Source organism: Zalophus californianus, chromosome 4 (genome assembly GCF_009762305.2).
Source record: "Zalophus californianus isolate mZalCal1 chromosome 4, mZalCal1.pri.v2, whole genome shotgun sequence".
Taxonomy (NCBI): domain Eukaryota; kingdom Metazoa; phylum Chordata; class Mammalia; order Carnivora; family Otariidae; genus Zalophus; species Zalophus californianus.
In genome coordinates, this window is record NC_045598.1 from 24,635,288 (window position 1) to 24,655,064 (window position 19,777).

At 41.1% G+C, this 19,777-nt stretch overlaps 1 protein-coding gene across 4 annotated transcripts; it reads right to left on the bottom strand.

Moving 5' to 3' along the window:
• Positions 1-1,744: 1,744 nt before the first annotated feature.
• On the bottom strand, positions 1,745-19,713 carry ZBTB8OS (zinc finger and BTB domain containing 8 opposite strand). 4 transcript variants are annotated; one of them, XM_027567764.2, is made up of 7 exons: positions 19,157-19,655; positions 9,517-9,541; positions 9,122-9,243; positions 8,585-8,667; positions 7,566-7,618; positions 6,030-6,066; positions 3,282-3,380 (listed from the first exon to the last, which is right to left on the bottom strand). In XM_027567764.2, exons 1-7 carry the CDS (start codon positions 19,248-19,250, stop codon positions 3,294-3,296), a joined length of 501 nt encoding a protein of 166 aa, XP_027423565.1. In that variant the 5' UTR covers positions 19,251-19,655; the 3' UTR covers positions 3,282-3,293. The 4 variants fall into 4 exon arrangements, with proteins under 4 accessions (XP_027423808.1, XP_027423565.1, XP_027423642.1 ...); XM_027567841.2 differs by having other exon boundaries at positions 19,153-19,283; XM_027568007.2 differs by lacking the exons at positions 7,566-7,618; positions 8,585-8,667; positions 9,122-9,243 and adding an exon at positions 4,183-4,185 and having other exon boundaries at positions 1,745-3,370; positions 19,153-19,277.
• Between the last annotated feature and the right edge of the window lie 64 nt (positions 19,714-19,777).

Here is a 19,777-nt window from a genome sequence, read left to right on the forward strand (position 1 = left end):
AGAACTCTAGTTCACTGGGTGCACATGCCCCACTTTGAGGGTATAAATTGTTCTTTTCTCACCCTTTTTGAACATTTTCTTCCAAAGCCCAAGTGGTAATAGCAAGGTGGAAAGAGAATTGGCAACAGTGGCCGTAGGGACACAAAACCACTTATACCGCTTGGAAGGAGAGGCACCAGGGAGAAAAGGTCATGTCACAATGACTTCCCTGAAAAGCCACTGCCATACTCATGACAAAGGCCATCTAATCGGAGTGAAGGAGAAGATGCTCATGGTGTGATATGGACCTTTTAGGCTAAGTAACCAAAAACTGTCTCAGGAACAGAAACCTTCCTGTTCTCAGCTGTTTAAAATACAGTAATACAGGATCACAGAAACTTAGAACTGGAAAGGAATTAAGGAATCACTAGCACTACTAATACATAGATGAGGAAGTAGGTCCACGGTCAGACAGCAGACTGAGGGCTAGAGATTGAGACTTGTGACTTGCGATCCTCCAGTCTTGTAGATCTGCTCAAGGAGCTCACCTGCAGGCTCTGCCTGAGTTTGATGTAACTCCAAGATGCTTACTTAGCCCAGGAACTGTTAGGTAGTGACTGACCATCTATTATTATATGCCACCTGGAACCGCTCCTTCTATTCAGAGGGACAAGGTTGCAAACACTGAACAAGTATAAAATTAAGGCTGCAAAGGTTTAAAATTAACTAAGGAGGCATAGTTTATTTTATAAAGATATTTTTTAAATGTATTTATTTGACAGAGAGAGAGAAAGAGCACAAGCAGGTGGAATAGCAGGCAGAGAGAGAGGGAGAAGCAGGCTCCCCGCCAAGCCAGGAGCCCGATGTGGGGCTCGATCCCAGGACCCCAGGATCACGACCTGAGCCAAAGGCAGTCGCCTCACCAACTGAGCCACCTAGGTGCCCCATAAGGAGGCATAGTTTAAAGACCACTGAAGGCTGGAAGGGTTAGGGAAGCTTTGAGAAAATGTGACTTGAGCTGTGCTTTCAAGCAGAGCTTTCTGACCAGCAACCTGTGGACAAGATTCAGCCCACCCACAATTTGTTTGTATTCCACTGTGATGACCCATAGTGGGTTGTTGTTGTTGTTTTTCCCCCCCAAACTCGGGAGCTTTCATATGAAAATCCCTATTTTGGAGTATCATGAAAACTGCAACACTAGGCCTATATTCACTTTAGCAATAAGGGCAAGAGCTGAGAGGCATAAATCCTCAGCTAAACACCCACAGTTCATTCTCATTACGCCCCTGACTCCCTGGGCGGTGAATGTGCTATTCATGTTTTGGGAAATGGGAAAGACAGCCCAGATAGGAGAATAAGACACAAAAGTGAAGATGAGTGGGTATGTTATAGGGTGGGGGAGCTGCCTTCCAAAGGGGAAAGACGTGTTTCCTAGGCCAAGACACATACCTGACTCTAGTATGAGATTCTGGTGAGAGCCTGGTGCAACCATCTCAGTAAATGAACAAAAATAAAGTGTGTGCTGCTCGTAAGTCAAGAATGCCAACTTCACATACAAAGGGCAACATACTCATTCTCCTTCTATTCAGTATCTTCATTTTGGCATATTTAAAAATACAAACTTTTTTTTTTTTTAAGATTTTATTTATTTGTCAGAGAGAGAGAGAGCTCCCACAAGCAGGGGGAGCAGCAGGCAGAGGGAGAAGCTGGCTCCCACTGAGCAAGGAGCCCTATGCGGGACTCAATCCTAGGGTCCTGGGATCATGACCTGAGATGAAGGCAGATGCTTAACCAACTGAGCCACCCAGGCAACCCAAAACACAAACATTTTAAAATTCACACAAAATTGTAACAAATTATAAATTTACTATAAATGAAAAGAAACATAATTTGTATCACATAATTACAACTGACTTGCTTTTACTGAACCCCATTATATAGCACTGGTGGTAAGAGGTGTAGTTACTCTGTTTCTCCTACTCAAGTCTGTACCCTACTTGGCTTAATATATCCCAAGAGCTCTTCCTATTCTGGATTCAGCTTTTCCATTAGACTCACAGTATTCCAGTGCACATTTTCACAATCAATGCCCCAAACAGCGCATGATATTCAAAGGCGTCCATGGGAAAAAAAAAAAAAAAAAAGAGCCCTATGTCTGCCTGGAAATTCATCCTAACAAAAGGTAAAGAGATTCTTATAGACAGTTTTTGCTCGGAGGACCACAATTCAAATTTACAAAATGTGCCTAACAATAAAAAAGGCTAAGAAGCACCACCCCAACTATGCTGCTATGTATTCATTTGAAGAGCTACTATTCAAACCATGGTTCTTGGCCTAGTCTCCATTACCTCTACTTTCTGTTAAATACCCAAAGAAAAATATTAGTGCTTAGAATACTTAGGAAGCTCACAGACAATCTCTTCCTTTTAGGTCAAGTTTAGCATGCTATAATGATATCTGGCACCACCCAGTGGCAATCTTTTCTCATCTATGTGTGAATAAATAGCAACTTTGCAAACTCTTGTCATGGCAACAAAGAATACCTCAATCAATGAATAGACAGTAGAATAACGCTGCAAATCAAACAAAAAAAGTTTCATTTTTTTTTTAAAGTTACCTCCTTTGAAAAGTTCAGATCATTTTAACATGGTTTTCCCACAACGAAGATCTTCGGTAATTTAAAAAAAAATGTTAAAACAATTATTTTCTTCTCTAAATGTATAAATATACTGGCTTTAATATAAAATTACATGTTAGAAGGAAGGGCCCATTTGTAAGGGTATTTAATTTTTCTTATGGGAAAACAGTAAAGTGTCCATACATTAGTGCTTTAAAATGTGAGAGAGAGAAACTCAGAGCTCTTTCTAGAGAAGTCTCCCAATTGTTAAACTATAATTATTTCTTCTAAGAAAATCAAGTGGAATACAGGATGGCTCTGTCCCACAGGAATCTAAAGCACAACCTCTCCTAATGTATATATAGAAAATTGGGGCGCCTGGGTGGCTCAGTCGTTAAGCAGCTGCCTTCGGCTCAGGTCATGATCCCAGGGTCCTGGGATCGAGCCCTACATTGGGCTCCCTGCTCAGGGGGGAGCCTGCTTCTCCCTCTCTCTCTGCTGCTCCCCACTTGTGCTCTCTCGCTCTCTCTGTCGAATAAATGAATAAAATCTTAAAAAAGAAGCTCTGTTCTGCAAATCTCCATATTATCAACAGATACTGTAGAATTTATATCACGGGATCTTCTGAGAAGAGGAAAAAACAGTTCTTCATAGGAGGGACTTTTAGGAGGGGATTTTTGTTTTGTTTTTTGGTATCTCAAATGTCAATGATCACAAAAACTTCTGGCTTCTCTTCATTATAGACCTGCATTGCTGAGTAGGTTATTGCCTTGACTTCAGTTCCCTAAAGCAGGGGTTAGAGAAAAAACAAGAAAGAAAAAGTGAACATCGAAATCAGAATTATTAATTCTAGCAACAACTGGCAGAAAGGCCAAATTTTACTATTATTCTGAAAAACTAAAAAGCCACATGAAACAAGCAGCTACTTGTATAGCATTCTCCACTCATCCAGCAACAATGCAACGTGTGCACAGGGAAAGTGAGCCGGCTGGGCGGTTAAGAGCTGCAGCTCGAGGCCTGGCTTTGTTCCCACCTGGCTACGGAGGGTGTCTGACCTCTCCAGCATCTGCTTTCCCATTTATCAAATGGCTTGAATGGAGGAGCCCAAAGCTCTCCTACTGCCTGGCTCAGGGCTCCTCAAGACCTCCTGCTTGCAGTGTGACCCGGGCCCGAGGAACACAGACTCTTCTCTCCTCCTCCGCTGCCCACTCACTTTATCATGGGGTTCTCTCCATGTCTTTGATAACCTGGCCCCGGTTTAGAACCCCAGGATTAGACATCCTCTTAGTTCCTTCCTGTTCTAGAAAAGAATCTACAAGAATTCCGTGTAGTGCAAAATGTCTCAGGCAATAGGTGACTGGCATTTGCTAGCTCCGTGGCATAAAAGAAATCTGACGATTTTGCAGACAGATTTGAAAGGCACCCACTTTTGCTTTTTTTCCCTCTGCCCTAATCACCTGGTGAAACCACAACCTAAATCCAGTTCAACTTTCTGCTACAGCAGCACGCACCATGCTAAACTGGTATCACCTGAAATCATGTCCACAGTCTCAGAAGGGTCCTCAACCTACTTGAGACCTTCTCACCCTCTGAAAGCATGACTTTCCATCTTCACCACCAGCATCCCTCCCTCATTCTCACCCTCAGGCTGTGCCTCCTAGAGAACACAGGAGCGATCAGGAAGAACTGGCTCATCTTCTCCCATCAAATCTACCATCTCCGGCATCTCGACTCACATGAGCTTTGCCTCCTGTTACAACGAACAGCCCGGCCCTGCTCCTATCAGAAGGCTGACCCCTGACCCTGGACACTCTGTCCCCTACCCCCCTTACCAACTTAAGGTCTTTGCTCTGAAATTATTCTCTCCCTCTCCAGCATGATCCATTTGCCCTGAGTTCCTAGATCACTTCCACGTAGACTACACTACTCCTCGCTGCTACAAACCTCTTTGCCAAAACAAGACAAAACAACTTTTCCCTTCCCCACCACATTCCCCTCTGGCTATTACTGGTCTATCCAATATGTTCCCTTTTTCTGCAAACTCTTTGAAAGAATCGTCTCAATATGCTGCCCCCACTTCCCTCTCTCTCATTCATTCGCTCTCTGACCCACACATCTTTCCACTGATTAGTAAATCCAAGGTCAACTGTCAATCCTCATCTCACTCTGAGCAGACTCAAGGGCATGTGATATCTGGCTTTAGGGCACCCTTCTTTTGCTCCCTCTCATGAGGCTCTCCTTCTCCTTTCCGTTCTGGCTCTGTCCCTTCCAAAGTTGGGGGCCCACAGCTCAGTCTTCTCCATACTCTCTCGTATCTGTAGCTCCCTCCTTGGTAATCTTATCTAGTCCTATGGCTATAAATACCGTCCATTCAGTGATGGCTTCCAGACTGAGATCTCCAGATCCACCTATCTCCCAAACAAGTCATCCTACAGACAAGTGCCTATTATGCGACATCTCCGTTTAGATATCTAATATACACCTCAAACATAGTATGTTCAAAAGAAAGTTCCACTGTGTCTTTTGTATTATAGTTCACATGGCCCCCTCTCCTGGTTTCTCTTCTTTACTGCTTCTCTCCCAAGGTTTCCTCACCAGGCTTCACTTCATCATGTTGTGCTTGAAGAAATGATACCGCAACTCCTAGAAGCAACCAGGAGTCCTCAGTCACCCTGAACTAATTTAGGTCTCCTTGGCCTAAACAGGGGTCAGCAAACTGCAAATCACGGGCCAAATCCAGCCGGCTACCTGGTTTTGTACAGCCCCCCCCCCACTAAGAATGGCTTTTACTTTTCTAAATGGTTGGGGGAAAAAAAAAACCCACAAAAGAATATCTCATGACATTTGAAAATGATATGAAATTCAGATTTCAGTGGCCATGATGTTTTACTGGAATACAGCCACAGTCGTTCATCTCTGTGCTGTCTGTGGTAGCCGCAGTGGTCAACAGAGGAGCTGAATATTGCTCTTCTATCACTCTTGTTCCACGAAGCTTCAAACATGATCTAGCTCTTTACAGAAAGCATGTGCCTGCCCCTATTCCTCCATACAGATCTGACTGGTATAGAGTAAAGCCATACAGGGTGGCAAATACAGAATCTGGAGATGCACAGAAAGTAGAAGGTGCTTTAGAGAACATTCAGTCCAACACCTTCATTAAAGGGAGAGACACAGAAGCTTGAAAAGGCAAAGGGACTTTTAAGTCTTACAAAAATCTGTAACAAGCCTGACCCTAGAACCCAAGTACTGACTCCTAATCCACCAAGTCAGATGAGTGATGTCCCAGTGTTTAGACATAACAGGGTCAGAGAAGTCTGAGGAAACCTTACGACTTTACACCAATTTATTAGAACTCACTGAGGTTTACCATCATATACGGACTTTATGGTAAGGAAGTATAAAATGTTTTTAATGGCTGGATTTAAAAACATACCTGAGGGTGCTTGGACAATGAAAATTCTTCTCCCCACCTTGAGAAGGAAAATTAAAACATGATTAAGACTTCCAAGATTTAATATTTATTTATCCTTTACATATTTTAAAATAAACCTTATCAATGTGGTTAAGATATGAGAAACCAAAAGAGATGGGGGGGTAAGGCAGCTATTAATTTCAGTTTGACTGCCAGTAAATACAGCTGTTGAGGGACTTATGTGCTATAGCTATTTCAACAAGGTTGATGGTTGCCGTAAAAAAAAAAGTGCCCTTGTATAGTGTGCATGTGGTGGATTCTCAATACACATTGTTTAATGACTATTGTTTTATAATACAGTAGCATGTTCAAAATTTTCACTGTACTCAAAGCTACAGAACTAATTAATTACTATCTCCTATTGCAGAAAGCAGGTCTGAGTACTGCAGAGGCAAAATACTACATGCTGTAATATTATTATCTTAAATCGGTTTGCATTTTATAACTTTTCAGAAAATGTCCATGGTCTGTATATAGAAGGCCCTAAAAAGGTACTCTCCTAGAACCTGGGATAAGTATCTCCTCTCCCTTTTAACACGAATGTGACTAGAGATCACAGGAGGAGAAGCAGTAGTGGTAGCAGAAAGAACAAAGCTTTGTGGGGTTTTTTAATGATTTATTTATTCGAGAGAAGAGGAAGAGAGCAGGGCTCAGGTGGGTGCAGAGGGAGAGGGAGAGCGAGAGAGAATCCCAAGCAGACTCTGCCAAGTGTGGAGCCCAACATTGGGCTTGGTCCCATCTCGAGATTATGACCTGAGCCAAAACCAAGAGTCCGACGCTCAAGTGACTGTGCCACCCAGACACCCCAAAAGAACAAAGCTTTAAAATTCTGTTCAACTATGTATTAGCTAAGTACCCTTGGAGAAGCCGGATTCCTTACCCATTTAAAAAAAAAAAGAAAGAAAAAAGAAAAGGAGGGGAAATAATAAAAGACCTCATTTTACAAAAAGAAACAAATCAAATTCAACATAAAGTGGAAGAAATGGACTTTATATAGAAATAACCTAAAAGATATCCTTAAGTGATTGAAGAGATTCGGGAAACACCAAGTCCAATCAAAGAGATCTAATCAAGTGTTTGAAACTCTAGCAGGAAAAGTATAATTTGTTAACAGAAGGGACCAGTTTGAACAGAGTCCAGGTGTGAGGATCTACAAAAAGGATGCATCAGTGCTTCCTGTCACCCAGCCAGGCTTCATGCAAAAAAATTTTACACTAAAAATCAATAAATTGGGAATCAGGTTCAAGAACCAGTATCAATTTCATTCTGACAAATTTCTGGTCCTCCAAAGCTGAGAACCAAAACCCTTGCTTCCAGGGCTCATAAAGCTTAACCTGCAGAGCTCCACTGGGATGCGACTGGACCTCTGACTTCATATTTTTGTCTTCTGGCATCCTAGGTTCAGTGCAGAATTTTAACAACCTTCATGACTTGCTACTTAAAAGATTTTCATATATGTGCTGCCAAAGCGAGCACAAAAAGATTTTCAAAACATACCCAATTGACCGTAATTTGAAATTTCTTTGATCAATCTGAAGTACTTTCACTTCCTAAAGAGGAAAAAAAAATTTAATTTTAAAAAGTGTTTGTAACAGACCATCTACTAAAACATGTCTAATAATTGTCAAAACACCATGTTGTATACCTGAAACTAATATTTTATATCAACTATACTTTAAATTTGCAAAAACATGCCTAGGTTATCCCCTTTCCTAGAAATCAATAGCATACTACTTCTCTGAAGCAAAGAAAATTAAAATGTTAACTAAAGTAGAACAAATGAAATATATTTCAAGGAAATAAGGCTTTCTCTTACATATTTAAGGGAAATATTCTTGAAAAATGTACAATCTAAAAACATGAGTCAAGAAATTTCTCTGTAAAACAGAATAGGATGATACAGGATTTCAATCATTCTCAGCCCATTTGTAAATAACACTGTAGGCTCTTGACCTCTGTAAGACAAGTGACCAGTTAGAAGAGTGTACGTAGTGGGGCTGGGAAGGGAGAGAATGGAGGGGTGTGGAAGCAAGGAGGGCCCTGTGTCTTAGGTTAACAATGATGTTGGAGAGGGGTTCCCTTCTCAAGGTTGATGGCAACAAGCAATATCCATTTCGCTTTTCCTTTTTCATGTTAAGGAAAGCTGAGAACAATTTTTAAATTTAGGCCAACATGGCAGAACTACTAAATTTTGCATGGGACAAGGGAACACATGGATGGACATAAATATAGTTCAAACTTGGGAGACATAAAAAAGTGTGGGTGAAGACAGCAGGTGCATTCTTATCACACAATCCTGATTAGTGACAAGTATATGGTAAGAGATCTAAATATTACAAAATGCATATACATAGGGCAAGTCAGGTTAACCAAGAAGTCCCTATTTTCTTCAAATCAGTATCATCTTATGTATCCATATGGCTTCGTTTTGCATGTGTTCTATTCTCAATCACTTTTTCTTTTAAAATCTGAACTAAGAACCCACTGCTCAGTAAAAAAGAAAAACCCTTGCTTACCCGGGGTATAAAGAATTCATCAGCACTGAACTTATAAAGCCACTCATCCAAAAAGTGAAACAGCAGAGACTGTAAGTCATCTCCTACATAGGATCAAGAAGAATCACGATAATATGAGGTTTAATAATTCTTGTCTCTAAAAACTTGTTTGAATTTAAAAGTGCAAGGAATGGGGCGCCTGGGTGGCTCAGTCACTAAGCGTCTGCCTTCGGCTCAGGTCATGATCCCACGGTCCTGGAATCGAGCCCTGCATCGGGCTCCCTGTTCCACAGGAAGCCTGCTTCTCCCTCTCCCGCTCCCCCTGCTTGTGTTCCCTCTCTCGCTGTGTCTCTCTCTGTCAAATAAATAAAATCTTAAAACAAAAAAACAAATAGTTTAAAAAAATAATAAAATAAAAGAGCAAATTCTTAGGCTAGCCAAAAGAGGAAGAACAGGCTCATAATTAATTTTGTCGTTCTTATTGTGAAAATGTACTTAAGTTATGCAGAACACTGTACATTTGCATGACAATTTCTTCCCTGTGAATAAATTGGTTACCTTGGGTTTCTACTTCTACTGTTTGCAGGGGCTCCACAGTCCCAGTATCTGTCATGTAACCAAACATGGCCATTGCACATTGTTCAAATGCTTCCTCCAGAGTATCTCCCCACGCATGTAACCTAAGGAAATACATTTATGCCCTGTGTAATAAAATCTACAGCAAGAGAGAAAACTTACAGCAAGGTCAAAATAAAATCAGCATGATAAATACAAATCCAAAGGCCTCAATCAATCTAATGGCATGGAAACCAGGTTCTTTTAAATCATCATTTTCATGTTGTAAAGGAACCAAAATAGGAAGAGAGAATTAAAACTAGGGACAGCAAGATTAAAACATCAGACTTCCTATTTAAGAACATGATTTCAAAGGCATAAATTGCAGGTGTACTCACTGGACATCTGCTGTATGATCCAAATCTGAGGGAAAGAGGGAAAAATACACTATGTCATTAAACTTGACTAGCAAATCACAAGAAACTCTAGTTCATTATTAAGAACATTATCCTTTGGGGCGCCTGGGTGGCTCAGTTGGTTGCTTTCAGCTCAAGTCATAATCCCAGGGTCCTAGGATGGAGCCACCGCATTGGGCGCCAAACTTAGCGGGGAGCCTGCTTCTCCCTCTCCTTCTGCCCCTCCCCCGGCCCTGCTCATTTTCTCTCCCTTTCAAATACATAAATAAAATCCTAAAAAAAAAAAAAAAAATTATCCTTCAAAAACAAGAAAATGTGGGGCAAACCTCACCTTTTGCTATCATTTACATAAGAAAGTTAATTGGTTTCTTAAAGGTTACTTCTTAAAAGGTCAAGATTTGTATTTAAATAACAATTTCTAGGAGGCAGCAGGGCCAGGAGCTTCAAGGTGATCTAAAGTGTCTAATACATTGTAGTATCTCAATAATGCCATTTCCTGCCATTTGTTACTTTTCCTCAACAAATCAGTATCTTTTCTAAATATCTGCTGTGTGAATGGTCAAAATTCTAGGAACCACTTCATCAAAGATATAAAATTTCAGATTTCTCTGTCTTACCTTTTCATGAACAGCTAACCAAATCCTATACAAAACAGGTTTGTCTTTTTAAAATAAGAGCCAAGTTTTTTATTTGTTGATTTCTTTCATTTGAAGTCTCCTCAATGATACCCTTGGCTAATAAAGTGGTTTTAGAAAGTAAACTCTGCAATATGTTTGTGAGCTTTTTCCTGATATCCCCACCTAAAATTAACAACCGCTCCTATCACAAACTCCTACTGGATCTGTATCTCAACGTTTCACAGTCTGTTCTTCACTGGTATCATGACTTCTATCAGTTCTTCCCACTTGGGATCATAGAATAGTCAGGCTAGAAGGAAGCCGTGTAGCTCATTTATTATAATTCCCTCACTTACAAGAAGAAACCTGGGGTGCCTGGCTGGCTTGGTCTGTACAGTATGCAACACTTGGTCAGGATCATGAGTTCAAGCCCCATGTTGGGTGTAGAAAATCATTTAAAAAAATTTTTTTTTCAAAAAGGAAAAAACCTGAAATCCAAAGAGATCGTGTGACTTGTTAAAGACTACTGTTGATTAGAGGCAAAGGTGGGCATAGAATTGAGAAGTCCCAAGCACCAGGCTAGTAGACTTTGCACCATAACATATAGTCTTCTGGTGGCACTCAAGGTTCAAATCCGTCTTTAATTCATTCAAAAATATTCCTGTGGACTTAATACGTTTGAGGCACTAGGAGATGACCAGGAGAGAAGATAAACAAGTTAAACGAAAAGGTGAGGTATTAACCCTAGAGAAATGAACGCCTCTGTCCAGAATGCTCACAGCAATTTATTCCTCCAAATTAAAAACTGAGTATCTGGGCGCCTGGGTGGCTCACTTGGTTAAGCGACTGCCTTCGGCTCAGGTCATGATCCTGGAGTTTCAGGATCGAGTCCCACATCGGGCTCTCTGCTCAGCGGGGAGTCTGCTTCTCCCTCTGACCTTCCCCCCTCTCCTGCTCTCTTTCTTTCTCAAATAAATAAATAAAATCTCTAAAAAATAAAAAAAATAAATAAATAAAAACTGAGTAAAACAAAGACACAAGGCGGTACTGCTCAGTGATAAAACAGTGCGACCTACGGACTCATGCATTAACATGAATCTCAAAAACGTTAAATGAAAACTGCAGAACTCTCAGCACCTAACACCCGTATCCAAAACTCCTGTGCCAAGAGTGATCAAACTTTAGCACAGATGGGCTTCTAACAGCATAAGCCTTGCTCCTAGAATCACCCCAGCCCGAGCGCATTAGACTACCTGCTGGAGAAAGTGCTACACAGCCAGAATTTACTGTTTGTTCCAGCCCAAACCTGACAATAGGCCCTTAACCTCCCTTTCTTACAGCATTTACTAAAAAGGGCTTACAACAGTGAATATTTATCTCTTACAACTCAGCAGGGTCCTTCTCAAGGACTCCACAGCCATTCCTCTGAAATGTAATCATCTGGAAGGACTCCCAGTCCCTGTGGGAAGATAGAATCTGAACTTCGAACTTCGGTAACTGCCTGCTACCATACTGTAGGCCTAATTGAATTTACAGACTAACCATTAGTGATTTTTCACTTCTCTGACTCTACTGAGCTCCCACTCTCCCTTCTTCTGCATTTGCCCTTTAAAAGGTCCCATCACCTCTGTGCAATTCGGAATGGAGCTCAGCTCTTTCTCCTACTGTAGTTACTGAATAAAATCCCATTCACCACTTTAACGTCCAGCTGCATTTATTTTTGATACTGAGTGAAGAAGTCAGGCATAAAAGAATCTATACCGTGTGGATCCACTTGTGTGAAACTCTTAGAACAGGCAAAATTAAGCTCTGGTGATAGAAATCCAAACTGCCTCAAAGTAAAGATGTGGGGCCTTGCAGGAAAAAAGCAAAAGGGAACTTTCCAGGGTAATGGAAATGTTCTATAGCCTGATTGAAGTTTGGTTACAATCCAATGTATAACACACTCCAATGATAAATACATGTATGTATCAGTTTACCGAACTTTTTTAAAAAACATTTTTAAGTAATCTCTACACCCACTGTGGGGTTCGAACTCACAACCCTGAGATAAAGAGTGGCATGCTCTGCCGACGGAGCCAGCCAGGTGCCACCAATCTCATCAAAAATATCTTTAATTACTGGGAAACTGTCAAGCTCATGATGGTATATACAAGTTTTCCAAAATTTGAATTTCACTCAAAACCTTGAATTTTATCATTGCCAACAAATATCGTGTTATTTTCCTTGATGTGACAGCACTTTATTTAAAGAAATTATCTGCCAAATACCCATCTGAATAACAAAAACAAAACAAAAACAGTTCACAGCTCGATTACACAGGTTCTTTTCCTCAAGGTAATCAATACTTTGACAACCAGCAGAAATACTTTATGCATAATTTCCATGTTGTTTCACAGAACATTAAAAAGACATGTACTCAGTGGTCAAGATTTAATAAAACTGACAGTCCTTATTGATTCATCAAGGACATCTTTAAGTAAAAATCTTCTTTTAATTTTAACTACAAGGCAGTAAGGAATAAAGTGACTCCCAGCAGAGTTTGGTGCCACTGCCTCAATCTGTGCTAAAGGGACAGCAGTTTTACTCCTCCAATGCCTCTGCACTATCAGCACAACTATCAACAGAGTAAAAGAGCAAATAGCTCAGCATTATTATGGAAGTAGTTTTGACATCACAGATCCTCTGAAAGGGTCTGGGAAACCCGAGGGTCCAAGGACCACACTTTGAGAACTGAAAACTATGGAAGAATAGGAAATAAATTTAACTTGGACTGAGGGGTTAAGAATTCCCAAAGGAAACAAGACTTAACACTGTAAGAGCCAAGAGACTAAGGGTGATCTGAATCTGTTTGCTCATTCTCTTATTCCCAATTTCTGCTCAGTGCCCGATACATAACAGGTGTGCAACCATATTGCTGAACGAATAAACGAGATGGTAACTATGCTGAGTCTAAACGGAAAAACAGAGCTACATACAGGATAAGCTTGGGAGGAGGTCTGGGGGTCATCTGTGGAAAGAAATGAAACTAGGAGAAAATACAGACCAATCTCACATTACATCAAAGACTGTACAAAATGTTGGCAAGTAGAATCCAGTATGATCAAGTGGGATTTATTCCAGAACGCCAAGATTCAATTATTAGGAAACAGATTAATGTAACTCATATATGATCCGCTCCATAGATATAATCATGAAATGTATCATAAAAATATTAACAGGATTTTTGAGCAAAAGGATTTTTTCTGTACAACAAATTGAAAAAAGTTAAACTCTTTCCTTCTCTCATTCTTAATTGCTATATTTACTGAATGTTTTTGTGGTATAATAAAAATATATAATTGGTCTTTGTCCCTGGTTTCTGGCAAAGCTCCTAAAACGCTTGGATTTTCCTAAATGATAGGAGTGTCTTGTTGTTATTCATTAATTATCCCCTTCTGTCCACACCTGAGTCTATGCTTTTAAGGTTACTCAGGGTAGGGCTCCTAGATAACCTTAGAATGGGACGGTCACGAGGATGATCAAACACATGATTAAAGAGTGGGAACTTTCACCCACACCCCCTCACCACCAATGAGTGTGTGTCTGGCCTGTGGAGGGTGGAACAAGAGACTAAGCTATAGACTCGTAAAGAGATTTAGAGAACATCCCACTGATGAACTCATCAAGGTGCTAGGAGGATGACGAGCCCAGAGCGGGTATGGAAGCTCCAAGCCCCTCTCCCCCTATCTTGCCCAATGCATGGCCTCCATTAGACTGTTGCTTAGTTGTACCCCCTATAATAAAATTGGTAAACCCAAGTAAAGCATTTACCTGAGTTCATGAATTGTTCTAGCAAATTACTGAACTTGAGCCGAAGGGGGGCTGGAAGGGATACGTGGGACCACCAGAAATTGCAATTGGCTAGGCAGAAGTGTAGGTAGCCTGGGTGCCCCATTTGGGGCTGGTCTGAAGTGGGAGCCGTCCTGTGGAACTGAGCCCTTAACCAGTGGGATCTGTGCTAATTCTGGGGAGTTAGTGTCAGAATTGAATTGAATTGATGGACACCTAGTTGGTGTCAGAGAACTGGAAAACTGCTTGATGTGGAGAAACCGTACATTTCATGTCAGGAGTGGTGTTAGCAGGGGGTGCCTGGGTGGCTCAGTTGGTTAAGCGTCCAGGTCTTGATTTCAGCTCAGGTCATGATCTCAGGGTCGTGGGACCGAACTCCGAGTCGGCTTCTGGGCTCAGCGAAGAATCTGTTCTAGATTCTCTCTCCCTTTCCCTCTGCCCCTCCCCCCCAGCTCTCTCTCAAATTAGTAAAATCTTAAAAAGAGTGGTGTCAGAGGAAAGAAAACAGATGTTTTATAATGCATATATTATGATAATGCAGTAAAGCATACAAAATTCAAAGTGTGCAACGAAAAAAAATTGGAGATGATGGCCCAAGAGTATCAACTGAAAGTTATACTAACTGTAAGAGAATTCCATAAAAAGGCAGTGTAAAAAATTATACAACTCAATAGCTTTCACAATTTTAATCAATTAACAGGATAGACAGAGATGATAGCATGAAGAAAGGATCATTTACATTTACATCAGAAACAAAAAGATGTGGAGTGCCTGGTTGGCTCTGTTGGTAGAGCATGCAACTCTTTTTTTTTTTTTTTTTTTTTAGAGCATGCAACTGTTGATCTCAGGGTCATGAGTTTGAGTTCCACGTTGGACACAGACATTACCCAAAAAAAAACAAAAAAGACGAAATACCTAAAAATAACCTTCTCAGGATACACAAAATAAGATTTGAATACCCTATTCCTGGAGAAAAAAAACTAATATAAATATTAAAGCTTTAATTCTCCCTAAATTCATAATTAATATGAATGAAAAATACCAATAGTAATTTTTCAATCTGTGGGTTTTTTTTAAGTTTTTATTTAAGTAATCTCTACACCCAATGTGGGGCGCAGCACAGAGCCTACTTAAAAAAAATAAAAATAATAATAGGAGAGGTGAAAAGGTAGCCAAATAAATGCCACTCTGGCATAAAGATCATTTTGAGCTGAAGACTGAGAGAAGATACAAGAAAAACTCTCTGCCTTCCCCACTATATGCCTAAAACAGAATTTTGTAAAGGTGCTCCCCACTGCCTATCAGCAAGGAAATTAATCATCAGAGAAAACTCTAGACCCCTATCCACCCAGAGTCAGCACCAGAGGAATCAACATAATAAAGTTTCCTAACTAGCCCTCATCTTCCATTAGTTCCCCCATATATTTATCTTCCCACAATTGGCTGCCCCACAAGTACAAAGTGCTTTTCCATTGTCTTGTCATTTCTCTACAAAATTACTGCTCCTGTCAAGATGCTATGTAAGCTCAAGTTCTTCATTGCTGAAGCTGAGTGATGTATACGTGGAAGTCATCATACTATCCCCTTAGTTTTGTCTACATTTATATATAGCTGGTGTTTATCCTTATACAGGAAAAAAAAAGCAAGAATGGCAAGAAAGGGGGAGCACCTGGGTGGTTCAGTTGGTTAAGCATCCCTGTCTTAATTTTGGCTCAGGTCATGATCTCAGGTTGTGAGATCGAGCCCCACGTTGGGCTCTGCACGGGGTGTGGAGGCTGCTTAAGAGCTGAAGATTCTCTTCTTCTGCCCCCCCAAAATAAAAAAGAATGGCAGGAAAGGGGCAAATAGTGAGGGGAGAGTGTCCTACAAGATATTAATAGAATAAAGCCTCAATAATTAAAACTACAGCACTGGCACATAAAAAGAGACAGAAGGAAGGAACAGAATAGTTAAGTCCAGCTACAGACCTAAATATAGGTAGGGGAATTCTGTATATGAGAAAGATGTCCCATTTCAATCACAGGAGAAAAGACAGACTGCTGAAGAAATGAAGTCAGAACATCTGGTAAGTCACCTGGAAAATAATTAAATCAGATACTTAATTTCTACCTTACTCTAATTCTGATGTTTTGAAGATTAAAATGTTAAAAAAAAAAAAAAAAAACTAGGGCGCCTGGGTGGCTCAGTTGGTTAAGTGACTGCCTTCGGCTCAGGTCATGATCCTGGAGTCCCGGGATCAAGTCCCACATCGGGCTCCCTGCTCAGCAGGGAGTCTGCTTCTCCCTCTGACCCTCTTCCCTCTCGTGCTCTCTCTCATTCTCTCTCAAATAAATAAAAATAAAATCTTTAAAAAAAAAAACTAGAAACAAGAACAATCTATAACTATTAGCAAAAATATGGTTCTCACAAATACAAGCAAGAAAAAGCCAAACACTAAAGGAAGACATACTGGGCATGCCTGGCTGGCTCAGTCAGTAGAGCATGTGATGCTTGACCTCTGAGTTGTGAGTTTGAGCCCCACGCTCGGTATGGAGCCTACTTAAAATAAAAAAAAGTTAGAAAGAAAAAAGGCATACTATATAATTCCATTTATATAATGTACAAAAACAGGCAAAGCTAATCTATGATGTTAAAAGTCAGGCCAATATGGGGGGGGGGGTCCTGGCTGGCTTAGCTGGTGGAGCGTGAGAGGCTTAATCTGGGGGCTATGAGTTCAAGCCCCACGTTGGGTGTAGAAATTACTTAAAAATAAAATCTTTAAAAAAAAAAGGCTAATGGGAGTAGGGAGAATGGTGGTGACTGGAAAGGAGCATGAGATGAGCTGCAGGGAAGCTGTAATATTGTTTATCCATCTGGTCAGTTATATAGGTGTATTCAGTTTGTGAACATTCACTTATGATATATGCACTCTTCGGTACGTGTATTATACTTCAATAAAAGTTTTTATTTCCAAGCACACCTGCCTGGCTCAGTTCATAGAGCATGCAACTCTTGATCTCAAGGTGGTAAGTTCAAGCCCCACATTGGGTGTAGAGCTTACTTACAAAAAAAAAAAAGTTTTCATTTCCAAATGTACTAGAAGAAAACACAGGAGAGTTATTTTACTATCTCAGAGTGGGCAAAGCCTTCCTAAGTATGACTTCCCAGAAGCCATAAAAAGTTAATAAATTTCACTACATAAAAATAAATTTCTATAGTAAAACAAACAAAAACCACCCAACAGAAAAATGGGTAAGAATATGAATGTACACATCGCAGAAAGGGACATAACAAATAGCTCCACACATACAGAAATATGTTCAACTTCACTTATAATAAGAAAAAATGCAACTAATATGACAAGACATTTAAATTAGAAAAGACCAAAAAGTATGGTTATGCAATAAATGGGTAGAAGTGTGAGGAAAGAGGCACGCTCACACAATGCTAATGAGAGTATAAACTGGCATAACCTCACTGGAGATCAATTTAGCAATAAGTGTTAAAAATAAAAATGTACATATCCTTTGACAGAGCAGCATAACTTCTGGAAATTCACAGATATACTTGCACATGTGCAAAACAATAGATGCACAAGTATATTCACTGCTGCATTGTTTCTAATAACAAAAGACTAGAAATAACACAAATGTCTATCAGCTGGAAATTGGTTAAATAAAGTAAATGTTAGAGAACATCTTTGCATGTATACGTAAGAAAATGGTAAGGGCTGTTGATGTTGACCTGGCGAGTAAGACTAGATGGTCGGGAATCAGGGCTAAGAGAGACTTTCACACAGTATACCTCTCGTACTTTTTGAACCAGATACAAGACTTACTCTTTTTTAAAGATTTTATTTGACACGGAGAGAGAGAGATAGTGAGAGAGAGAGCAAAAGCAGAGGGAGTGGCAGGGAGGCAGAGGGAGAGGGAGAAGCAGGCTCCCCGCAGAGCAAGGATCCCGATGCGGGGCTGATTCCAGGACTCTAGAATCATGACCTGAGCTGAGCTGAAGGCAGCCGCTTAACCAACTGAGCTACCCAGGCGTCCCCAGATACAAGACTTATTAAAAACTGTTTTTAAGGGGCGCCTGGGTGGCTCAGTCAGTTGAGTGGCTGCCTCTGGCTCAGGTCATGATCTTGGGGTCCTCGGATGGAGCCGAAGTAGGGATCCCTGCTCAGTGGGAAGTCCGATTCTCCCTCTCCCTCTCTCCCTCCTCCCGCTCGTGATCCCGCGATCTATCACTCTCAAACAACTAAAATATTTAAAAAAACTGTTTTTAAGAGAAAAATGAGCAAGGGAGATATGTGGGTTCAGAACCCAGTATGCCATGGTAAATAAACTCTACAGAGGACAAAAGAAAATTAATGAGATTTTATTTTTTTAAAGATTTTATTTATTTATTTGACAGAGAGAGAGACACAGCGAAAGAGGGAACACAAGCCGGGGGAGAGGGAGAAGCAGGCTTCCCGCCGAGCAGGGAGCGAGCGGGATGCGGGGCTCAATCCCAGGACCCTGGGATCATGACCTGAGCCGAAGGCAGACGCTTAACGACTGAGCCACTCAGGTGTCCCAAATTAATGAGATTTTAAAGTAGAAAAATAAAAGTCAGATTTGTGCTCCCCAAACCATAGCAACCTTTAGGGAGGATAACTAAACGTTTATATAGAAGATCAGAATCTGCACTATACTTTCAGGTGTATTATCTGATTTACTCCTTAGATGAAGGAATTAAGGTGCAAAGAGAGGTTATCTGATTTGCCTTAAGTTAACAAAGCTGTTCATGGCAAAACCAAGTCTTTTTACTAAAAACACGATCCAGGTAAATCACCAAGTTAGCAGTTCCCTACTCGGCTTTCTATAAGTCCTCTAACGTAACCACACTCTAACCACCCCACTTTTGGAGATACATACGGGCGACAACCGGGCAAACGCTTGAAAATATGCTTATCTTTAGAATGAATACACTGGTAAAATTCGCACAAGGTAATGTGACTAGGTAAATGTAGAAAGAGTTCAAGAGACTGTAAATGTGTCAGCCCAGTTTCCCGACTCTCAGACCAGGTGGCTTTTTCCTTCAGCATCCCCCAGACAGGGACCTACAATACAGGGCGAAACGGGATCAAGCCTGAAGGCTAGGTCGGAAGACCTGTGCAAGGAGAGAGAGAACATGAGAGAAGCGAGCCACCTACTCACACTCGTACTTCCGAATGACTGGAGGATACTTGGCCTTGATCGCCTTCTGCTCTTCAGTCAAATTGTAATCTCGAACATCTTCCTCCTGCGCCATAATTGCAGCACTCTACACTCTACTTCCGCCCTTCGTTAGCCGGACTTCGGCTCTGAATTACAACTTCCGTTCTAGACTCCGCCCCCCCTTGGCACGCCCCCTTAAAGAACCAGGACTCCATTCTCGCCTATGTACTTTATACCCTAAGATTTCTATCCTAGGGCCTGCTGCTGGGAGCACATCTTTAATAGGCTTAGGCCCTATTTTCTGCGTTTACTTCATCCGTTCTAAGAAATAAGGAAAAAGAAATTGGAGGACCTAGGAGTAGGGAGACACTTGAACTAGACACCCCTATGTCTGAGTGGTTGGAAGCCTTTTCTTTCCGCCTCACTTCCAGAGTTGTTAACTAGACCCGAAAGCATCCTACATTTCTCATCTGAGTATTTTGACAGTATCGGGAGCTAAACGGCCTTTAAGAAAATGGCTGCCCCCTGGAGAGTGCGGACTAAACCTCTCACGTGACCCGGCGGTCGCACTCCCACCGGCTCCGCGCGCGCGCAATCGAAGGAAGTCGGCTCCGGGCCGTA

Bases quoted from the DNA above. Each gene is read 5' to 3' on its own strand.
- ZBTB8OS (XM_027567764.2), bottom strand. From the start codon at position 19,250: ATGGCGCAGGAGGAAGATGTTCGAGATTACAATTTGACTGAAGAGCAG. The intron at 9,244-9,516 runs GTGAGTACACCT...GTATTTCCTTAG, and splicing joins GATCATACAGCAGATGTCCA to GTTACATGCGTGGGGAGATA. The intron at 6,067-7,565 runs GTATGTTTTGAA...TTCCTTCTCAAG, and splicing joins TTCAAATTACGGTCAATTGG to GTGGGGAGAAGAATTTTCAT.